The 22,642-nt window shown below is 62.6% G+C and overlaps 2 protein-coding genes across 2 annotated transcripts in view; one reads left to right on the top strand and one right to left on the bottom strand.

Annotated features, from left to right (window-relative positions):
• The window catches only part of SORCS2 (sortilin related VPS10 domain containing receptor 2), a 243,354-nt gene that overhangs the window by 106,094 nt on the left and 114,618 nt on the right, over positions 1 to 22,642 (bottom strand). Inside the window, exon 2 of the mRNA XM_037126769.2 lies at positions 21,635 to 21,702. Within this exon, the coding sequence (XP_036982664.2) occupies positions 21,635 to 21,702 (68 nt within the window). The remainder of the gene's footprint in view (positions 1 to 21,634; positions 21,703 to 22,642) is intronic.
• Positions 5,192 to 7,531, top strand: PSAPL1 (prosaposin like 1). The gene has a single exon (XM_037126782.2). It carries the CDS (start codon positions 5,192 to 5,194, stop codon positions 6,737 to 6,739), a length of 1,548 nt encoding a protein of 515 aa, XP_036982677.2. The 3' UTR covers positions 6,740 to 7,531.

The following is a 22,642-nucleotide window of genomic DNA, read 5'->3' as shown; positions in this document are numbered from 1 at the left end:
CGTCTCTCAGGCCTGCGTGCCCCGTGCTGAGCAGAGCTTCCTGAACAGCGTCCAGTGGCTGGAGCGTCGCCTGTGGCCCGGCAGCACCAGGTGCCTCGCCTCGGTGCTGTCCTTGGAGGGGTGCTCTCTGCCGCCAGGCTGCCCAGGCCGTCAGTGGACCTGAACCACAGCCAGTGTTTAGGGTCAAGGTCAGCAGTGCCCAGAACCCTTACGCTCTGGGTGGACTGAGCTGTGTCCCCTGGAAGCGATGTTGAAGTCCTAACCCCTCTGGAGGCGACTTACTTAAAGACACGATCTTTGCAGACGTAACTGGTTAAAACCAGGCCGTACTGGCACAGGGTGGGCCCTAATCCAATGGCTGACACCTTTGTAAGAGGAAGTCGGTGTGAACCAAGACACACAGACCCAGGGAGAAGGCCCTGAGTGATGACGGAGGCGGAGGTGGAGACTGGAGCGAGGCAGGCATAAACCCGAAAAGAGGGGATTACCGGTCCCCTCCAGAACCTGCAATGAGGTGAGGAAGCCCCTCCCCCAGGGCTGGGCCCTCCCTACACCTGGGTCTCAGACTCTGGCCCCCAGGGCTGCTGGAGCTGAGGGCACGGTCTCCTTCTCGGGGGACGGGGCAGGGCATCAGGCTCCGCAGGAGTGGGAGATGCCGTGGGGCCTGCAGGGGAGAGAGGGGGACCCCGCCTGCATGTCCCACCGCTCTGTGCAGATCGTCCACTGGTGACTTCGGGAGCCTGTGTGTCTCAGTGTGAGGGGAGGGACTGCCAGCCGAGCTGCCCGTGGGCGGAGCACGGGCCGGTCCAGCTCCTATGTGGGCTGGGTGGTGAAGTCCAGGCCCAACAAGCTCGAGCTGGGAAGGTTCCGCAACCGGCGCTGCCAGCACCCTCCTCCCCCAGCCCGGCTCAGGAATCCCCGCGCCCCGCTCCTGACTCTCGGTGCAGCGCCCCGCTCGCCCACGCGCCCACACCCGGCCGAACGAGTCCCACACAGCTCCCTGGCGGCCTCCACACCCTGCCGGCTCAGCCGGCCCACTCGGCCCCCAGGCCTGACTCCCAGGAGCTCCCTGGCAGGCTTGATGCTGCCTTGGGCTGCCCTCCCTCCAAGGCGCCCCTCCCAGGCCCTCTCCCACACGTCCTCTCTGCCAGAGCTCGCAGAGACAGGACCTGGATAAACCCCACGTCACCTTCTCAGAAGCAGCCAACGACCCTCTGAGAGGCTCTGCCAGGGACGGTCCAGCCACACTGTCCACAGGTGCCGGCTTCCCTGGTGCCTGGCCGCTGCTCGGTGGGCAGTGGGGCCCTCCTGGGGCTCCCCGTGACCCCGCTGCCCCAGGCACTGCGCTCACAGCACCTTCCCAGGGGGCCGCACAGGCTGCCAGCTCCGAGCACCACCTCCCACGTCCCCTCCTTCTTTTACGCCACAGGATGCACTCCCACCTGGCATTAGAATGGTCACTTGGGATTTACTCACTCGTGGTCTGGCCTACACACCAGAACGTCCACTCCCCGTCTACCTTCTTCCCTACTGAGCCCCCAGTGCACCCCAAGGGCCACAAAAAATCCGTGCGAAATGAGTGATTATGTGAACCCTTTCCTTGGGCCTAACCTGACCTGGCAGCGTAGGCGGGGCCTGGGCAGGGGACAGGAGGGTGGCCCAGGAGACGGGCAGAGGAAGAGAGGTGGCCTGCGAGCCGCGGTGGAGGGGATGGGAGGCCAAGCAGGGCTCCCCGTGGGCAGACGCTCTGGGACTCGGCCTAGGAGGCCCACTGGGCTGGGGCCAGAATCAGGTGTCCCTGAAACTGCACACGGGGCCAGCTGCTCCCGCCTACATTACACAGCAGGGCGGCGGATGGCGAAACCCTCCTGCGTCCCTCTGAGCACGCCCCGCCTCCTCTGCTTCCCCTCCCCACCCGGGCTCCAGGAGAGGGCCCCCCAAGCCCCTCCTCCTACCCCTTCCGCCACTGCCACCAGGCCAGCGTGTACTTGGCAACAGAAAGTGAGTAACCACCTAACTTTCTTAAAAGGAACCAGGGAGACATGCAGCGCGTGCTGCCATGTGCTACACCGGGTGGTAGACGAACCGGGTCCCACCGCGCCCTGCATTGTCTGTCGGGCTGGAGTCGGAGCGGCGGGGCGAGACCTGCAGTGCCGGCCCAGAGCCCCCCGCAGGAAAGCCTCTGGGGGCGTCTGCTCTGCACACACCAACCCTGGCCCCAGCAGCCCCGCCCCAGGCGCCCCCAACAGCAGCGCACCTTCTGTGCGGCGCATCCCTCGCCCAGAGTGCACGAGCCGCGGTCTGTGCGTGACCCGCACGGGCACCTCCCTGGCGCCCGCCGCGTGAGCCAGGGAAATGACACGTGCACTGCATGTCCCGGTCCCTAGGAGACTGGGTGAAAGGGACAGTGTCTCCAACCTACTGTCAATGGGTTAGGAAACCAGTACCTGGAAGGAAGGACATGTGTGCAGACAGACAGATGAGGGGGCGGGCGGGGAGCCACAGAGCGAACGGGGCCAGTGCAGCTGAGTGGAGGTCACACAGGCGGCCCCGACTGTTTTTCAGCTGCTTGCTAAGTAGTCAATTAGATGAAAATTACCCAGAACAGACGCTGAGGGCCGCGGGGGTGGCCAGCACAGGCCGAGGAGCCCCGCGTGGGTGTCTCCCGGACGTCCACTCCCTGGCGAGCCCCAGCACGCCCACCAGGGGAGGCACAGGGAGATAAATTGGGGTGCAACCCCCCAGTGGAGTTCTACCGAGAACGCGACTCCCATCCCGGAACTCCAAGCTGCGGACAAGTGTCACAGACACAGGGTTGCACCCGGGGGTCAGACACTGAGCAGCTGGAGTGGCTGTTCGGAGCAGGGGCAGGACTTGGGGGTGACTGGCAGCTGCACTGGGGCTGCGGGAACTGTCGCTGTTCTGTCTGGCTGGAGGCGCTTGCTCCGTTTGGGGTCCTACACTGAGCAGAGCCCCTGGAATCTGTGCCTCTTCCTGTGCACATGAGTCACTGGGTCGGCCGCAAAGTCTGTTCGCCCACACGCGGGCTGTAGGGGGCGCACTTTCTGGTCTTTAAGCTCCTTGGAAACACTTGTTAGAATGTGTGGTAACAGCTGTCCTATCAGCATGCATTTTTTAAAAAAGTATCAAATTGAGTGAATTTTTGTGCAGCGATTTTAGTACCGAAGATAGAAGAAAATACGCAACATTTTCGGCATATCACGCTCTATTCTTTCAAGAAAGGCAAAAACACAACTGAAACACAGGAAAAGACGTGTGCAGAGTACAGAGAAGGTGCTGTGACTGATGGAACGTTCGGAAGTGGTTTGTGAGGTTTTATGCCACAGGTTTCTCACCAGACTGTGCTCCACGGTCGGGCAGACCCGTTGAGGTTGACAGTGATCAAATCGAGACATCAACTGAGATTAACATTGCACCATGAGGGACAGAGCCCATGTACTCAAAATATCCAAATCCATAAAGTTATCGGTGAAAATGAAAACTGTGTCTTTTATTTTACAGAAAAAACTAAATGAACTTTTTTGGCCAACCCAATATTTCAAGAAAAGGCTTCTCTATACTTTTTTAAAATGAAAAACAAATTCAGCATTTCATCAGCAGGCATTAGGCTGCAGTCACACGAAGATGAGGAGAATGTTCCGGGCCCCCGGGAAGCGTGGCATCCGTGGCAGGAGCCTGAGGCAGCGCCCAGGGGCTGGGCCAGGAGGGCTGGACGGAAGGGCAGGGGCTGCCGGGCCAGGCCCCTGCACGGCCCGCTCACACCCTGGGGCGGGCCTGGGCCTGGGCCCCGTCCTCGGAGGCGGACAGTGGGGAGCGTGTGGTGCCGGAGATGCAGGGAACGAAGGGCCAGCACACAGAAAACCTGCGTCCAGGAGCTAACATCTGCCGCCCCCGGCGCCCCCACCCCCACCCCGGGTCTCCAGCCCCAGCTGGGTGGCGGTGAAACTCAGCAGCCGCCGTGCCCCCAGCTGAGAGGGACCAGGCTCGCTGCATCCCAGAGACCAGCCCCACCTCCGCCCAAGGAGCCACACCCTGGCGGTGGTGTGAGGGGCTGAGCGAATTCCCATAAGCCATCCCCAACCCCGCACCCCAGCAGGAGTGCAGGCGAGCAGCCCGGCCCACATTCCTCCACCAGGGGCGGCTGCAGCCTCAGGCCTGGGCGCCCGACCCACAGAGCCGGGTGCTGACCCTGCACGCCCTGAGACCCAGATTCTGGGCCAGGGCGCCACGGGAGGGGCTCACGCCCACCCAGGGGCAACGCTGGCCCCAGGGCAGCCCCTCTCGTCAGGCCCCCACCTGGTGGGGTCCGGTGTGGGCAGTGAGCCACGTGGAAATCAGGCCAAGGCAGCCTGGCTCTGGAAGTTTCCCTTCAACAGGCGGGACTCACCTGTGTGCGTCTGCCCAGCACTGACCCTCTTGCCTAGGAACTCTGCTAAAAACTAAGGAGGGAAAACAATGACCAGTGGCCCAGGACTAAAACAGCCCCTGCGGTGGAGGTGAACTTCCAGTCAGCACCCTCAGATCCAAGGAGGACCGGCCCCTATGGGGCCGGGTTTCCTCAGCAGGAACCCGCCAGAGCCCAGGGACCCACGTGGCCAGTGGCTTTCACGTCCGTGGCTTGTCCCGGGAGGTCGATGGGTGCTCTTTGATGAAGCCCCAAGACTCTACAAGACCACTTCCCCAAACAGTGCGTCTGGCGAGCACAGGGCCAACACGCCATTTAAGGCCAAGGGCAGAGAAGAGCAGCTTTAGTAGTTGGGCATACACTGAAGTCATTTCACCTTGGAGCCAAAAAAGCCTGGAATGCTTTGTGGACCTCCCAGAGGGGCAGAAACCCCCGGTCTCACACTCGGGGAGGGACCGAGGCTCCTGCCAACAATGAACACAGAACTGGGCCCAGAGCTGCTGGGAGGGGGGGGGGCGGCGCAGGCGGGCCTCCCAGAAGAGGGGCTCTGAGCCGTGCTCCTTCGAGTACAGGCCGGTTCTGACAGACAGCCCGTGATTACCGGGGGGAGGGCAATGACAGAGGCCCCGCCAGGTCTGTGTGGGGAAGCCCCGGTGAGTCAGACTATGGGAGGCGCCAGGAGGGCGGGCCCGTGCATCCGCCCGGGTTTATAGCAGCGGCCCGGGCGCGGGGCACACTGGAACGCCCAGCCGCTGAGCGAGCAGCATGTTCCCCACGCTGCTTCTGCTACCCAGCCTCCTGGGGGCCTCACTGGCCAGCCCCATCCAGGGCCCCCGGGAGTGTGCACAGGGCTCGGCCGAGTGGTGTCGGGACTTGCAGGCGGCAATGCGGTGTGGGGCCGTGGGGTACTGCCGGAGTGCCGTCTGGAGCAAGCCCACCGCCAGGTCCCTGTCCTGTGACCTGTGCCTGGATGTGGTGGCCGCAGGCAGCAACGGGCTGAACCCCAATGCCACGGAGACCGACACTCTGGCTTTGGTGACAAGGTCCTGTGAGTGGCTTCCCGGCCAGGACTCTTCGGTCAGATGCAAGGAGATGACAGATGCCCACAGCTCGGCCATCCTGGACATGCTGCGGGGGGACCCGGGCAGCGCCCCAGCACAGGTGTGCACCGCGCTCACCCTCTGCCAGCCACTGCAGAGGGTCCTGGCCACCCCAGGGCCACTCTCCGAGGAGGACACATCCGAGGTGGTGGCCCCATTCATGGTCAGCGAGCCCCTCAGCCCCAACCCCCTGCAGATTCCTGAGGACACTGTGTGCCAGGACTGTGTCCAGCTGGTCGCCCGGCTCCAAGACGCTGTGGGGTCCAACATGTCCAGCCTGGCAGAAGTGACCACCCAGGAGCAGTGTAAGTCCCTGGGGCCAGGCCTGGACCTCCTGTGCAAGAACTACATCCTTCGCTTTCTCACCCCTGCTGAGCACATGCTGAGGGTCGTCCTGCCCGAGGAGACCTGCGAGAGGGGGGGCTTCTGTGAGGAGATGCGGGGGCCCGCCACAGACGCGGTCCCTCCCCTGGAGCCGCTGTCCGCGAGGGAGAGGAACGAGGTGCTGATGAAGGCCGGCCTGACCTGTGACGTGTGCCTGCAGGTGGTCCAGGAGCTGGACCAGTGGCTGGACTCCGACAGCACGGAGGCCCTGATCCGCCGAGGCCTGGAGCGCGTGTGCTCAGTGATGCCCACGTCCATCGTGCGGCAGTGCGTCACCATGGTGGACACCTACAGCCCCGCCCTGGTGCAGTTCGTGACCAAAGTGCCCCCAGAGGACGTGTGCAAGGCCATCCGGCTCTGCGGTGCCCGGCGGCAGGCCCGGGCCATCCATGAGGCCTACAAAGCCACCCTGCCCCCCTTGCTGGACACACAAAACCAGGGACACTTCTGCAATGGGTGCCGGAGGCTGCTGGGCGTGTCCACCCAGAACCTGGACCGCAAAAACACCCAGCGCAACATCCTGAAGGCCTTCAAGGGCGGCTGCAGCATCCTGCCGCTGCCCTACCTGATCCAGTGCCGCCGCTTCGTGGACGAGTACGAGCCCGTGCTCATCGCGACCCTCAAGGAGGTGATGGACCCCCTCAGCCTGTGCACCAAGGTGGGCGCCTGCCACGCCTCCAGGACCCCGCTGCTGGGCACCGACCAGTGCGTCATGGGTCCGAGCTTCTGGTGCTCGAACCAGGAGGCGGCTGAGATGTGCAATGCCATGGAGCACTGCCAGCGCCACCTGTGGGGAGTGGCACCCTTCCACTCGGGGGAGCATGCGTGACTGTGGCCCCCAGCGACCCCGGGGGCCCTCACCTCCTTGGCTCTGGCAGGGACCCTCTGAGACAGGCACTGCTCCCACTCCCCCATCACAGATGAGAACCAAGGCTCTGGGCGGGCAGCTGCAAAGAGCAGCGCTGAAGTCCCCGGTCACCATCTTGGCGGTCGCGCCGTGTGGCTCTGCCCATGTGAGTGTCCCCCGGGGACTGGAACCAAAGGCTGGGCACGGCCCCGCCCCCACCCACCACCCCCAGCCTCCATCGCCACGACGGTGCTGATGGGTGGGGGCCCATCGTGGCCTCTGCTGCCCTTCCGTGCTCTGCCAAGCAGCCTGGCGGCAAGCCAGGCAGGGCAGAGGGCAGGAGAGAACAGCCGTCCTGGGTGGGGTCCCTCTTGTCCAACAGCTGGGGGTGCAACTGGGTCTCATCCACAGCTACTATCACTTGGCTCAGAACAAAGCTTCTCCACCCCAGGGTCCCGGGGGTGGCCCCAAAAGCGTGCACCAGTGTGACTCTCTGTGGGTCATCCTGGGAGGAGGCTGGGGCTGTGACCACACCCCGCAGGGGTACCTGGGCTCAGAGCAGGCCTCCCAGGCCTCTGCCCACCGGGGGCCCCCAGACACCGGCTGTGGGACCACATGGCGCTGAGCACGTCCTCTCACTACCGGAGCCCCAGCTTTCCAGTCTGCAGGGAGGTGTGACCAGACACACCTCATGGGGACAGTGACACACTCCCAAGAGAAGCCCGAGAGCTCCTCTCCCAGAGACCCCCCCAGTCTGCAGGGCCGAAGACTGGCCCGGGGTCCCTGGGAGACTGTGGCTGTGCACGTGCGAAATAAACCAGACAGTCCCCAGCGCCGTCTGCTGTGTCCTCATTCTCGGGGCAGGCAGCTCCCTGTGCCGAGCGACCCGGCCCCTTCCTGCCTTGCCCCTCCTGGGGCAGCCTGCCCCGACACGCTCTGCCCGGTTCACACTGTCAGTCTCCCCAGCACACCATGAGCCCCTTGGGGACAGCACAGGGCATGACCCCCCTGTGTCTCGTGCCTGGCACAGGGCTGGCACACGGTAGGTGCTCAAGCACGAGGCCTGGCCAGGTGAGGCCTAGCAGCTGCCTCCAGGTGAGCCCTGTGGAATGAGAGGAGAGGCGTTTGGCCTGGGTGGGCAGGGACCTGAGTGGGTGCTGCGTTCTGAGAGGCCACACCTGAGCTCTTGGGTAAACAGCCCAGGCCCTGGCCACTGCCCCAGGAGGACAGGTGTGCTGGGCCTGAGTTCCCAGATTCCCCAACACTGGTGCGCGCGGGCTGGCCGGGGCCCACTGGTTGGGCTGTGAGCACAGCAAAGGGCTGGTGATCACGTGGCCACAGGCAGGCGGCTGTGTGTCGGATCCTGAAGCGCAGGTGTCTAGGGACGGAGGGGCTTGCACACCTGAAGACTGGCCCCGGAGGCCGTCAGTCTGCCAGCGATGTCCCCTCTGTGACAGGACGGAGCTGCACCCCACCTCTGGCCCTCTCTGCGAGACACCTGCTGACAGCTGTATGACGGGGCAGCTTCCCGGGTGCCACTAGTCATACGTGGCTGGGCTGTGGGAGGTCAGGGGGGGACACCAGGTCTCACAGGTGACCTGTCCATGCAGAGCTGAGGTGCTCTCAGGCGCCTGCCATCCTGAGCTCACCCACCTGCCCCAAACCCAAGCTACCTGTGGTGGGCAGGTGGGTCCCCCCACGCCCCTCACTCTGTCCACCACACCCCACACCTGGGAACCAGCTGACGGCATGTGATCCCAGCCAGGGCTCCCCATGTGTCAGTGGTCCAGGGACAGCGGCCACTGGTCCCCTCAAGAGGGCTTCCCACATGCCCCGGCCGGGCCCTGCCCCCAGGAACTCCAAGGCTGAACAGCCCTGCCGGCCCTCCACAGCCACCAGAACAGTGACGCCATTCTGGCCAGCACCCCGTCAGCCCAGCACAGCGGCCCGGGGAGGGTGTGGCTCCTGGACACCCCTCCCTCCAGTTTCTCCAGGCCCAGAGCCCCAGGATGCTCATGGGAGATCCCAGAATTCTTCGGTGCTGACAGCTGGATAACACGGTTATAAAGTCCACATCCCTCCAAGCCAAACAGGCCTGGAGGCTGGGCCTGCCTCTGGGCCACCAGCTGGGGACTTCCGCGGGTGGGAATGTCCTGCTGCATGGAATGGAATGTCCCCATGGGCCCCCAGCAGCCCCCTGATGGCTCAGGGCCCTGGACGTTTCTTCCGGGTTCTCCCCCAGCCCAGGAAGAGGCCGTGACTGCTCTGGTGTTACGCTCCGGTGGGGAGAGGCTGGGGCCCCGGGAGCCACCGTGTAGGAGGAGGAAAGGCACGCGAGGGGAAAGTTTCACTACGCCCAAACCAGTCTCTCAGGCCGGCCTTCCCATGGTGGGACCAGATCGGGAAACTGCAGGCACAGAAGAGGGGACAGGCCCCCCACAGGCTGTCTATTCAAATGTCACTGACCCGTGGACCCAGAGAGAAGCTGCATGCATTGCCCAAAGCCACTCAGGGCGGTCACTGCATAGCCATCAAGGGGCAGGGGTTGGGGTCGCCAGATGAAATGGCACACACAGGCTCTTCCATGGCCGGGGTGGCTTAGGTGGTTCGGACTTAGAAGAATCTGGAACGTGAACTAATGAAGAAAGCCAGAGAGGCGTTGCCTGCAGCCCTCGGAGCCCCGCCCACGCAGGGCTCCACCTTCGCCTGCCCAGTATCCCTACCCCACCCCAGCCCGCGAGGCCAAGGTCAGGGGAAGGGCAGGTCTGGCGCCCCCTCCTGCAGCTCCTGCACCCACACAGGGAGACACAGCGCCCGCCCGGCCCTGCAGGACGAGGTGGGGGCAGGGGCCATAGGGAGCAAGGGCCTCGCACCCTGACTTTATCTTTTGTTTAAACTGACTTTTTAAAGATTTTATTTACTTGTTTTTAGAGGGGAGGGGAGGGAGGGAGAGAGAGGGGGAGAGAAACATCTGTCGGCTGCCTTTCACCCTTTCCACATGCCCGGGGGCCTCGCCCACTGCCCCCCCACCCCAGGCTGGCCGGGCGCTCACTCCCCATTGGACTAGAAAGGGCTGCCCCCTCTCCCACTCCTCCAGGACTGGCAGTGGCCTGAGGGCAGCCACACGGGAACAGGGGTCAAGAGTGGTGACGGAGGTCGAAGGTCACACCCTGGAAGAGCGGGTACCTCCAAAAGTGGCCCCCACCCATAAGTGCCACCTCCCCTCCGCAGAGCTCAGGCTGCAGGCTCAGAAACAGCTAGTGACCTGCCTCCGGTCGCTCGTCAATGGCTGAGCTGGGATGTGGGGCGGAAATGGGTGCCCGCCATTCTCCCACACTATAACAGCCCTCAGCTTCCCCCCAGACAAAACAGCCCCAGCAGCACGATAAAACCAGCCATGCACCTGGCTGCGTGCTGAGCAGACTTTCCCAATGCCGTCCTGCTGCAGCCGCTCCTGCTCTGTGGACCAGGGAACCAGGGCTCAGGGCACCAGCACTGGGCCTCCCCCACCCGACGCCACTCAGTCGCCTGCACGCCCACCAGATCCTGCTCTCCCACAAGCAGGCTTATGGCTCCATCCTTCAAAGCGCACTTGGGCGAGGCTCATTACATAAGCAAAAACAAAGACAGTTTTTCATATGCCTTCCACCCAGGGAGTTCTGCTAAAATGCATTAAGTCCCCAGGGCAGAGTGTGGCTTTAATGCAAAGGGTAGGAGACGGCAGGAAATGTGGGGCGGGGTGCAGAATCAGAGTGGGGGAGTTTGGGTCCCACGGCAGACCCAGCCCCTCCAGGGACCACAAGGAACGGAGCTCTGCACTCCACAGGGTCCAGGAGGGCAAGAAGAAGGGGGCTTTGTGGTCTAAGCTCTTGGTCCAACACCACCTGCCCCCTCGTTCTGCCCGGCCAGCTGCCTGACCCTGCCCCTCTGAATGCAGCAGCCACGTCCGTGACAGCTCTCTGCCCCCATGGCCATGCACAGCTCTCCGCCGCCTACGGGGCGGAGGCCTGCCTCCAGGCTGGCACAGGAAGCCTGCCTGTCCGGGCACCTCTGACCCCCCAGCCCAGGCCTGCCCCCCTGCTCACTTCACAGGTCAGACGCTCCAAACTTGTCCGGTCTGTCCCCCACCATGCTCTCCACACCTCCGAGTCTCTGCCCGCAATGTGTCCTCTGCCTGTCAGCCTGGAAAACTCCTCTTCATCCTTCAAAGCCCAGTTCAGACATCACCTCTTCCGAAACACCCACTTACCCTCCCCTCTGGGCTCCTCGGCACTAGATGTTGGCCGCCCGCCTCAGTCTCTTCCTCCGTGGCAAGGCCGGGGTCCCCTTCCTGGCCAGCTCTAAGGCCCGGCAAAGTGCTCTGATGCTCGAGAAATGTGTACAGAGTTCGATCATCGGAAATTGTCTCTTCGCGTCTTAGGTTCGGTGCTGGTGTCCCAGTCAGGCCCTCCCGTGACCAGAGACACGGAGATAGCTAGTGGGTCACTGTCCTGGACATCTTCATGTTCTGTGTGGTCAGTACAGCAATGGACCCTAACGTGGTCACACCCTACAGACTGGAGCTTGGGTGCAGGTCACCTTATGGGCAAAAGGGACTTGGCTGATGTTACTCAGTTAAGAGCTTTGACACCACTGGTTCCTTCAGAGAAGCTTCCAAGCTCTGGCCACAGAGAAAGAGCGGGAAAGCAAAAGGGTCAGAGAGGGTGAGACCCAAGGGCTGTGAAGGTGGAGGGTGGGCTGGGAGCCCAGGAATGGGGCTGGAGGCTGGGAAAGGCAAGGGGAGGGACTCCCCCTGGAGTCCAGGGCAGGGACGCCACCCGGTCAGCACTTTGATTCTGGCTGGTGAGACCCACACGAGACTCCTGCCCCCCAGGACCATGTGACAATAAACCTGTGTTGTTTTAAGCTGCTAAGTATATGATGATTTGTTACAGCAGCAAAAGAAAATGAGCCTGCCCCGTGCTCCAGCTGGCTGCTTACCACGGGGTCCCTCACACCCTGGGCACTTCCTTTCCCCGGCTCCACCTGCCCCTCTCTGCCCAGTGAACTTCTATTCATCCTTCAGATCCCATTTCCCAGCATGCCCTGCGGTAGGCCTGGCGCCACGTCCCCAAGGCACAGCCGTGTCCCACGGCACACACCCTGGGGGGCACCATCTGGGTTGTCTGCCCTCCCGGGGTTAGGGGGATCCTGGAAGGCAGGCGCCCGGGCTGTGTTCCCCCTGAATCTCCATCGCCTAGAACAGCACCCGATGCACCGCAGGGCACCAGGAAGCAGCTGGTCAACGACTAAGGCTTGGGGTGGTCAAGGTCAGGGACGTGTATCCGGTCACGGGACCTGTAGGCCAGCAGCCCCCCCCTTGCCTTGCTGCCCCAGCTGTCCCCTTGCTGGGGGTGCAGCTGCACCAGGAATTTATCTCAGCTCCTCCACTAAGGGTCTCTGCTCGCCGGCACCATCGATATCAGCCTCAGAGCCCTCCATGCACCCTGCAGTCCGACACGCGGGGAAGCAAGTCTGGGCTTTCGAGTTCATCCTACACCCTGTTCTGAACGTTGTCCCACACCCGGTACGACCCTGGGAACATAATCAGAGGCGTGGGGATGACACGTGTGCAGGCCGCTCCCCGCGGCTTCTTCCCATCGCGGGGCAAGGGGGACGCAGAGGCGGGAACTTGAGAGTCTGAGGTCTCCCTCCGCGGAGCATGCGCAACTCGGCCTCTAAAAATAGTGGCCCTGAAAATAGGCGGAGGGCGCGGGAAGACATTTCACACACAGTGTTAAGTGGGACTCAGGGTTTGTAAAACTTGTATCTGTTTGCATCTTAGGAAAACTAGTGAGAACATTCGTCTCAAACGGCAACAGTGGGTTCACACGGAGAGTTGTTTCTATACTTCATTTATTTTACAGTTTCCAAAATGTCTATGAGAGTCTTGTAAATACCGTAACTTTTTAAAGAAGCTGTTTTTATAGGGAGACTTTCTGTAGAGGACTTGAGCCACGCCCTCATCAAGCGCCTCGGTAAAAGGGTAGCCTCCGCGGTTACTCGGTTACTTGGTTACTCGGTTACTCAGTGGGCTTCCACTCGCTCAGTCGCCCCCCCCACCTGCTCCCAGCCCCCCCCCCCGCAGCTGCGGAGGCATAGGAAGCATCGCCCCAGGAGGGAGGAGCAGGGGGCTGTGGGGGAGGGTCTGGGACAGCCCAGAGCAGGTGCCTGACCCAGGGGAGGGGACATCTGAGCACAGTGGGGACCCGGCACAGGGGAGCAGGGAGGGGTCTCTAGGATGCTGCTGTCAAGGCCTGGAGGCGGGTGCAGAGGCCCATGGGGTGGTCCCTCCGTAGACAGAGGTGGGGGCAGAGACCTCTACAGGCAGAAGCCACAAGTGTCAGGGTCGCCTGAGACAAGAGTGTCAGGGAATCCCATCCGATGAGACGGGGCCTTGGCCAGACGCAGGCCCAGGAGCCACAGCACCGCAGGGGAATGCACAGGCTGCCCCTCCCCGCTGAGCCGCTGCCTGCCCTCTCTCAGAAGGGCCTCTGGGAGGACTGGGTGGGTTGCGAAGCCATGCCTCGGACGCTCTGAGTGTGGGCTGGGCAGGCATCATCGCTGTGAGGCCAACCAGAGCCCCTGCAAACCGTGGGGGGCTAAATCCAGAATGAAGGCCCTGCTTAGTGCAGGCACCGTCAGGGCGGGTCCGAGGAGCTGGGAGCCTTTGTCCTGACAGCTCTTCCCGGGCCCAGGGTGGCCTTCCCGGCCACAGGGGCGGGGCTGAGGGAGGAGGCTGCAGGGAGAGGAGGGAGGAAACCACCAGCGGTGCCGCCACCGGGAAGCCTGGACTTGGGCCCGGCTGGGACAGGGTGGGTGGGAGCGCTCCCATCACCTGCAGAGGCCAGCAGCGCAGCCTCAGGTAAAGAAGGGTTTGGGCACCGGCCGCACCGGGACCGCACGGGCCAGGGGCCTGAGAAGCCACTGTGGCCATGGTGACTGGGGGGGGGGGCACAGTGGGGGTGGGGAGAGCTGCTCTGGAACAGGGGAAGGCTGTGGTGCTTGGGGCCCGGGGATGGAGCTTCTTCCAGAAAGTCTTCCCTGATTCTCTACGCAACAGAGTGGGAGGATCCACGGCTTCCCTGGCCTTCCTGGCCCCTCACAGTGCAGATGACATGCCATCGCCCTGGGTCGTCTGCTTATCTGTGCCCCTGCTAAACTGTGAGCCCGGGGGTCATTTACCAGAGTGCACTCAAACCCAGGGCTTGGATGCATGGGAGGGTGGAGGGAGGATGGGGGATGGGGGATGGGGGGGTGGATGGTGGGGTGGGGGATGGGGGGGTGGGGGATGGGTGGGGGATGGGTGGGTGGACCGGAGGAGAGAGCACAGAGGGAAGGGGAGGGAAAGTGTGGGGGAAGGTCCACAGGCAGAGAAGACAGTCGGCACCACTGCCTGGGAGGGGTCCTTGCCGAGTGGGATGGGAGCGGGGCCTGAGGAAGGGCAGCTACTAGAGTCAGACAGCAGCAGAGGCTGGTGGGCTCGGGACACTGGGGGACGTCCCGAAATTTCCTGCGACCTCTCAGCTGCCAGATCTCGTCCCTCAGCATTTTACAGGCACCTCAAAGCCTCAGATCCTGACCTCGTCCAACTATTGGTTTAAATTGAGCTATTTATTAAGTAGACTCACACCCTGACAGCTTTTAGGTCAGCCCCTCTCAGTCGCCATCTGCTCGGAGTCTTATTTAAACCAAACTTGGCTCTCCGAGCCGGAGAAGGCAGCTGGGAAAAACAGACTCTGGGAGGGTGGGCGGAGGGAGGAAGCCGACCCCTGAGCGGCACCCACTCCTCGCGGGCGTTTCACACACGCCGTCTGCTGCCACCGTCACCACGGCCTGCGATCCGCGTCAGGCTCCGTGTGCGGACGGGCCCGGGAAGGCGCCCCAGCCAGAACGGTGACTGAGATCCACCGTCTGGGGCCCAGGTCCACAGGGGAGCCCAGGGCCTGCACCAGCCCAGTGGGGACGTCATGACAGCTGGAGGCGCTTTCTCTAGCAGCTCCTCTTTCTGGGCCACCGGAGGGCGGGGGCCACTCTCTAACTTTCCCATCTGGAAACTGGTTGTGAGCACATGGCCTTGTCTGCCCATAAGGACCCTGTTCACCCTGACGCTGTGACCTGCTGTGACTGCCCAGTGGCCGGGGCTCAGCTCAGTGCATCTCACCCTCAGGACCTCGGTGCTCTGGGGACGTCCCCAGGCCTGGCTGTCACCACCCCCACAGAGAGGGCCTCGTGAACGTCCAGAGGCCCCTGTGGGCTGTGGTCTCACTACTCGAACGCCTTAGGCACTGTACTCAACACTTCCCACCAAAATTCCTTGTTGAAAAAGGAGAGAGAGGCCCTGTCTGGGCGGCTCCGCTGGTTGGAGCGTCGTCCCCATACACCAAAAGCCACCAGTTCGATTCCCGGTCAGGACACATGCCTGGGTTGCAAGTTCAATTCCCAGTCCAGGTGCCTACAGAAGGCAACCAATCAATGTTTCTCACACCGATGTTTCTCTCTCTCTCTTCCTCCCTCCTCCCCCTTCTTCTCTCTAAAATCAGTACAAACACATTCTGGGGTAAGGATTAAAAAAAAAACTGAGAGAAAAGACGCAATGAAACCGTGGAACCAAACCTGACTCGACACCTCGGTCTGCATAGGAGCGGCCTGGGAACCTCCAACGCCCGCTCAGGGGGGCCGACCCCAGGAAACGCTCGGTGGAGCAAGGATAGAGTAACACCGACGTGTTAAAGAGTATAAAGAAAAGTAAAACAAATTTAATCAAGTTAAGTGCAAATCAAGTTTCCATTTAAAGTGAAATGAAATTCAATTAAAGGAAAGATCATGGAATCAGGTGAGACGGGAAGTGCCGCCCCCACAAGCCCCCACGGGAGATGTCTGCGCGCCTGCGGCACGTCCGAGACCCGGCAAGTCCTCCGGCAAAGAAGCGACCCACCCCCTTCCACCAAAGTGCAGCTACCAAACCCACCGGGCGCCACAGAACACCGACTTCCTGGGACCGCCTCGGACCCGCCCATGGCCCCTTTTAACTCTTCTCACTCAGCAAACACTCACACGCCCCCACCACCACCGTGGATGCTGGGCTTGACCCACTGGAGGCCCAGCCCGTTGGATGTGAGCAGAACCTGTAGCTGTGCTTGTGGGGCTGGGCTGGCCCCCGAGCCCCGGTGCCCTGTGGGGAACAGCACATCCCGGTGGCCTCCGGCATGCAGGCCTGGGTCCCAGAGAAAATGCAGATGGGCCGGCCTGCAGCCCTGCCCCGTCTGGAGCCACCGCGCCCAGAGGGTGAGAACCAGCGCTGGCGGGGCCGCAGAGCCCGAGTGTGGCTTGTGACACAGGACTCTGCCACAAGCGCCGGCCAACACGCCGCCCGGCAGAAAGTCTGTCCTGAGAGCTGCACTCCGAGACGCCCTTTGGTGTTGGGAAAGAACACACAGCACGTGCTAAGAGCTCCAGACACGTCCTGACGTCGAGGTCCCAACATCGAGGTCCGGATGAGGACTGGCTCTACTGTTGTGAGAGAGGCAGGGTTTAAGAACCAACTAAGCGAGCTGCCCCGGCTGGTGTGGCTCCGTTGGCTGGGGCATCGACCCACAGACAGAGGGGTCGTGGGTTTGATCCTCAGCGAGGGCAGGTACCCAGCTGCGGGGCGGAGTCCTGGTCAGGGTGCGTGCAGGAGGCAACCAATCAATGTTTCCCTCCCACACTGGCGTCTCTCCCTGTCTTCTCTCACCTCCCCCACCGTCTCTCTGAAAGCAATTAGAAAAATATATCCTCGGGTGAGGATTAACCAAATAATAATTTTAAAAAGAGAACCCGAGAGAAGGAGAAAACACGAGACATGAACGGGCAAGTCCCAGAGGGGGAGCCCGGGACAGCCAGTGAACACAGGAAAGCAGGCTCGCTCTCGGGAGGGAGCGGGACCACGAGCACAGGCGACACCCAGCGGCACTCGCCCGCACGTGGGTGGGGACATTCAGAGGCTGACCATCCCGAGACCTGGAACAGGACTCGCTCTGCAGACAGACTGGCGAGCAAGGAGGGAGCGGGAGACACGCTGGAGGGCCCTGAGCCCCGGGTGGGGGACTGCAGGCTCCGGCAGCAGGAGGGGCCCTAAATCAACCAGAGGACACACACCACATGGACAAAGCTTTGCAGCCACACTGGGAGGAGAAATCCCGTTTCAAAAGGCAGCATGACACCATTTGTATCAGTCTCTGAGGCGTGTTACACAGCAGAACACACTGATCATGCACACGCACGCATGTGTGTTTAACACACATGCAGACTCAGGGTGACCTACACCAGTTCAAGGCAGGGTGACTTCTGGGTGGGCCATAGCGGGGGGGGGGGGTGGGGGGGGAGGGAGGGGGTGGGCGTGGCCAGAGCCTGTAGCGGTTACTCTTTAAGAGATGGAGGCTCCAAACATCCAAACATTAAGAAATTCACGTCCATTGCAGCCAGGGGGCGGTACTGGGCTCGACCAGGTTCCGCATCAGAATGGCTGCAGACCTGCATCTCTCTGGCTTGGCCCGTGCTGCTCCCAGTCACCTGTCCGACCACAGTGCGAGCCGTCACATGACCCCGAAGGAACTTCCAGAAAGGCCGGAGAGGGAGAAAATGCTGTGCACAATGAGCTGGGGATCGAGAGTCCTTACGGATGCTGGGACCCAAGTGAGGGCAGAGAGAGAGAGCCACCACTCCACCCCGGCCCCAGGGACATGACGCAGTCAAGTCGCTCAGAACACCCGGGACCCGCCCTGACCACCGGGGGTCCTGAGGTTGCCCTGGCTGACCGCCCCACCAAGGTCAAACAGGCAGGGACAGAGGCTTCCACACCGCCCTGGTGCAAGGTGGTGCCCGCACAGTGCCCACGGGGCCACGGGGCCAGGGCTGCCCTTTGCAATCCACTCAGTATGAGTCGGACAGTCCTGGGCCTGCCCCACGGGGGTTGGCTGAGGTCAGCTGTCTCTCTGGCTCAGGACGCTCCCAGACCCCTGCTCTGTCTGACCCCCTGGGAGCCCCTTGTTTCCTGTTGGCCATCCTACCTGCCCCGACGCTTGGCAGTGAGAGTCCTGAGTGGTGGGAGGCACCTGCGACGCCCCCTGCCAGGGAGTGTGGGAGCCCCGGGGCGTTCACGGACCGCTGAGGTCTTGGCTTCTGAATTCCAGACACCATTTACCTCCATCTGAAAACCACACGGCTCTCCACAGAGCAGGCAGGAGTCGGCACGGACTCCGAGTGTCCACAGCCTTGCCTGCTTGCCCCAGCAGCCTCTGGCTCCGCCCACTGCACCCCATTCCTGGGCTGGGACGGGAAGCTTGGGGACTGCAGGAGCCCGCCACGGGGACCTCCCAAGGAGGGGTAATCGGGGCAAGACGGCATCGTGTGCATCTCAAGTCCCTGGGGCCTTGGAAGGGAGTGGGGTGGGGGGAGATGATGGAGCTGCCGGGCTCCGCTGAGCTGGGACGAGAGCATGGCCAAGGGGACAGAGAGACAAGGACAGGTGGGACAGGTGCAAGAGCCATTCGGGAAACCAGATCCAGGTGGTGTCACGAGACTTTGATGGCTGCTGTGTGTGCATGGTGAGCGGAACAGTGGGGCCAAGGCGACCTGTCCTGGTCCTGACCCCAGACTCTGGGCCACGGCCTCCTTCGGAGAAGGGGTCTCCGCAGACAAGCTCAGTCAGAGATCCCCAGAGGAGATCATCCTGAGTTACTGGAGGGAGCCCTAAACCCAGTGACAGGTGTCTTCATCAGGACACACAGAGGAGAAGGCCGTGGCATGTGGAGACAGAGATCGGAGTTCCACAGAGCATGTGCGCAGCCACCAGGAGCTGGGAGGGGCAGGTGGGGTCCCGCCCCAGAGCTTCGGGGGCCGTCCTGCCCACACCTTGACCTGAGACCCAGGGCCTCCAGGTCGGTGAGAGCAGAGATAAGCTGCAGCACCCGGGACCCCCACGGATGGACAGGCAGGTGTGCAAGGATGCTCTTTTCCGGCCACTGAGTCCCAGGGGAGCTGCAGAGGGAACGTGTGTGGGGGGCCAGCTCTGGGCACTCCCCACCGCTGATGCCTGCCAGCAGCTGTCCTGGAGGGTGGGGGGCACTCTCCCTCCGTCCCCCCTTGCACTGATTCAAAGGGGTTCAGAGCGTGAGTGGAGGACCACCCCTGACACCGGGAAGAAAGGGGCAGACCCTCTGATCATTGAAGCCAGCGGTGCGAGGCGAGGGCTGTGTCGGCAGCCCACGGACTGCAGGACCATGAAACGTGCGCTCGGTCAGATTTCAGCCACTTCCGGAATGCAGACATCATACCCCCCATTGGAAGTGTCTGTATTGTGAGTCCCCAGAAGGCCTGGCGGCTGAACGCGTGTCCCCCAGGCACTGCGCTGCCCACCTCCATCCACACGGGCCTTAAACGGCAGGCAGGGCAGGTGGCGCCCCTGCCACTTCTGCACGACACGCACGCAAGTCCGGAAACAGAGAGGGTAGCTGAGCAGGTAACAATCCCAAGAGAAAACGTGGTGAGTGGTGAATGCAGGGCTCCACCCGCCCTCACACGGCATCGAGGGGACGCATCTGAAAACATTGCCGCAGTCCAGGCCCTTGGGTGAGCTGGTGGGCAGCGGTCAGGCCGCAGGCTGCACCCGGCCTGCCGTACCTGTGCTCTCGTGTGCCAGCTCGGTAACACAGCTCCCAGGGACTCATCCCAGAAACTCATCCCAGGGGCAAAATGAGACGGCAAAGGCCAGGCCTGAATTTTGAACGGCAGCATCCAGGCTAAGCATTAGAACGAGTCAAGTCAAGGGGCCAGTCTGCGCCAGCCAACACAGTGACGCTGACCGGACCTGACGCGTGTCAGAGGAAGCAGCCCGTGGACCTCCGCACCGTGTCCGGCTGTGCAGACGTGGCCATGGAGAAAAGATCACGAAGAAAACCCCTGCACCCGACAGTGGGGCCTGGGTGACCCTTCTTGGAGCAACCGGTGCTTCTGCATGTGTTTTTAACAATGGAGAGGGGACGTCTGCACAGAGAGACAGTGACGAGAAGGGACACAGGAGATCAGGGTCTGTCGGTTTGCTCTGGGGAAAAACTAGACTCGGACGGAGCGGTGTTCTGGGGACGCGTGGAAGGTCCTCTTGTCCGGTGCTCACAGCCTCCCGCTCAGGTGTTTACCCTCATTCCTCGGGTAAGTAGACTGCACTCTCGGGGGACAGGAGCAGCCCCCCTGGAGTTAGGGTTAGGCGCCCCCAACCTGCTTGAGGAATTCTGAACAAGGGGTCCAGGTCCCGGGCCGCGCGGCGGCCAGGTCAGCCCCACCCCCGGCCCTGCCCTCACGGCTTGGGCCAGTGCTACTGCAGACCTCGGCCCTGCAGACCCCCCGACCCTTGGCAGTGGGACCAAAGAGGGTGCTCGGGGTCCGGCCTGGGGGGACAAGACTCAAGGGTCTCTGTCCACTCTGCAGCCAAGAGAACCCACCTCAGGCCATCCGCCTAGCAAGAGGGGGCCCCTCTGCGTGCCGCCCCTCCCCAGGACCTCCCCCGACACCACGCCTGGAACACGAACCCACAAAGAGCAGCGACGCACCAGACGTGCAAGGCCCACCCCAGCTTCCGCCCCAGTTTCTACCTCGTCCCAGCGACCCGCTGCCTTTCCCGGAGCCAAGGGGAGACCTGAAAGCAGCCCCCCACCTCTCCCCGATGGGTGAGTTGCTTCAAGGCACAAGATGACAATCAGGACATAAAGGAATGGGGGGGGTGGACACAGCAAGGAACCATCCGTCAGTGGCTCTGTCCCCTAAGGCTGGAGGGAGCTGGAGGAGCAGGCAGGCGGGAAGCCTGGGAGGACGGCCCACACTGAGGAGGAGGAAGAGGAGGAGGAGGTGGGACGGGGCACTGGGGTGAGGGGGAGAAGACTCCGGGCCACCTGAGGGGCTCGGCCCCTGACCTCCACCTCATGAGCACCTGGGCAACCACCCTGGCCAGCTCCGAGGTGACTGTTCCTCAGGAAGCACAGACAGGACTCAGCTAAAGGTGCCATTTCCACACCTCCCAGAGCCCTGCGGGGACACCGCCCCGAGAACCAGCGCAGTACCAAGCCCTCCACCAAACGCCGGGCCCAGGCCCAAAATCAATCAGCCCGCGGTGGCGTCCAGGCCAGCAGGTTTGGGTGGGTTTTTTCAAATGAGTTTTGAATAGAAAAATTAATTATTATTTGAAGGCACGTCTCAGAAACCAAAATGGTTCCGTGGGAATGAGGGACAGGCGAGTGGGCTGGGGACCTGCCCGAGGGAACCTTTACAGCCACGGCCCAGGAAGCGGGGTGCCCCGCCCCCTCCCGGGTGAGCGCCTGTAAATGTCAAGGATGACGATGACCAAAACGATTTCCCAAAACCCCCTTCTTGCCCGCCCCATTCAGCACATCAAAGGGCTGCCTGACGTTCTCGGGCCAAATCTGAGATTCACAAATGAAGAGATCTCTCTCCCCTGCTGACGAGCGTTATTTATTCACCAAGCTCCTCGACGGAGCCTGGAAAAAAGGCAGTGGCCTGGACAGTGGGCCGTCCTCACGGCTGGTGGGCTCTGGGGGCCGCGCCCGAGGCTCAGAGAGTGAGCCAAGGAAACTGCGCCGACCGGAATTCACGCCGGCGGCTTCTCCGGGAGGGACAGAGGCAGAGCGAACAGGAAAGAACTCACAGCAGCGCTTGGCTCTCCTGCGCCCACCGAGGGAGCGGCCAGTGTCTGCTGTCCTCTGTCTACACACGTGGCAGGGCCCACGCACGGCGCTGCTCCAGCCTTGGGGACGCGGGCGAGGCAGGCCCCTGGGGCTGACTTACCTCCACAGAGAACTTTCCAGCACCTTCTCCGATTCCACGTGGTAGTACTTCGTCAGGATCAAGATCACCTGTGGTGGCGGCAGAGAAAAAGGCAGAAATCAGTGGGGTTCGAGGTCCTCAAAGAGGGGTATTATGACATTGCCCCTCCCCCACCCCCAGGGTCTGGGGTCTCAGACCCCACGGCCCTCCATGGCCCTCCACGGCCACTGTGCCTCCCAGCACTCGGACATCGGGCTTGTTTGAGCCCCGAAAACTTGTTTCTGCTCCTCGGAATAAGTCAGGATATTTCAGTCCTAGGAGCCGCCCCAGGAGCTGCCCCTTGAAGGGAGTCGTTCAAACCCAGCCCTGACCACCTCCAGCTGCTGGCCAGGGCAGCGTCCCAGAGGGCGGTCGGGTGCCGGGGCGGGGCAGGGCTCCGTCCCACGGGCCCCTTAGAGAGCAACCTGATGCCTGCGGGGGGGGGGGGGCTGCTGCTGGCTGGGGCCACCCCGGGACAAGAGCAGGCGGGCGGAGCAGCTGTCCGGGCGTCCCCACGATGGTGGCCAAGGGCAGAGCCAAGGACAGGGGGTGGGGAGGCCGAGACAGCTGGAACTGGTCCATAAACCACCACGGCACACACAGTTTTCATTGTTGTTGACACCATGGCCCCCACACCGGGCCCTACCTAACAAAGCTGCGTCCGTCGCTTGTCTGTGAAAATCCACCTGTTTGAAAGCAGCCCAGAGTTCTTCAAAACAAACGCATGAGCAACAAGGAAACGAGGGTTCTCCCACGGGGGCCGGGAGACGGAGCCCCCTCCCCGGTTGCTTCCCCAGACACTGCATTTTCCTGCCCAGCAAATCTCCTTTCACTCGCTGTCCCTGGGAACCGCTCCTGACGCTCGCGTTGCCATGGGAACCCCGGCAGGTGACATGGGAGCCCCCTGGTTGCCCGCACAGCCGTTAGCCTGGTTAATCTCGGGTCACCACGCTGGCCATCGCAGCGCCGGGCTCTGTCGGGGAGCAGGCC

The sequence above is a fragment of the Artibeus jamaicensis genome, unplaced genomic scaffold (assembly GCF_021234435.1).
Source record: "Artibeus jamaicensis isolate MK-2021 breed Jamaican fruit bat unplaced genomic scaffold, CSHL_Jam_final contig_76, whole genome shotgun sequence".
Lineage (NCBI taxonomy): Eukaryota > Metazoa > Chordata > Mammalia > Chiroptera > Phyllostomidae > Artibeus > Artibeus jamaicensis.
Note: the sequence above shows the minus strand (reverse complement) of the source record. Positions and strands in the feature narration are given on the sequence as shown.

Coding starts and splice junctions, on each gene's coding strand:
- PSAPL1 (XM_037126782.2), top strand. CDS start 5,192: ATGTTCCCCACGCTGCTTCTGCTACCCAGCCTCCTGGGGGCCTCACTG.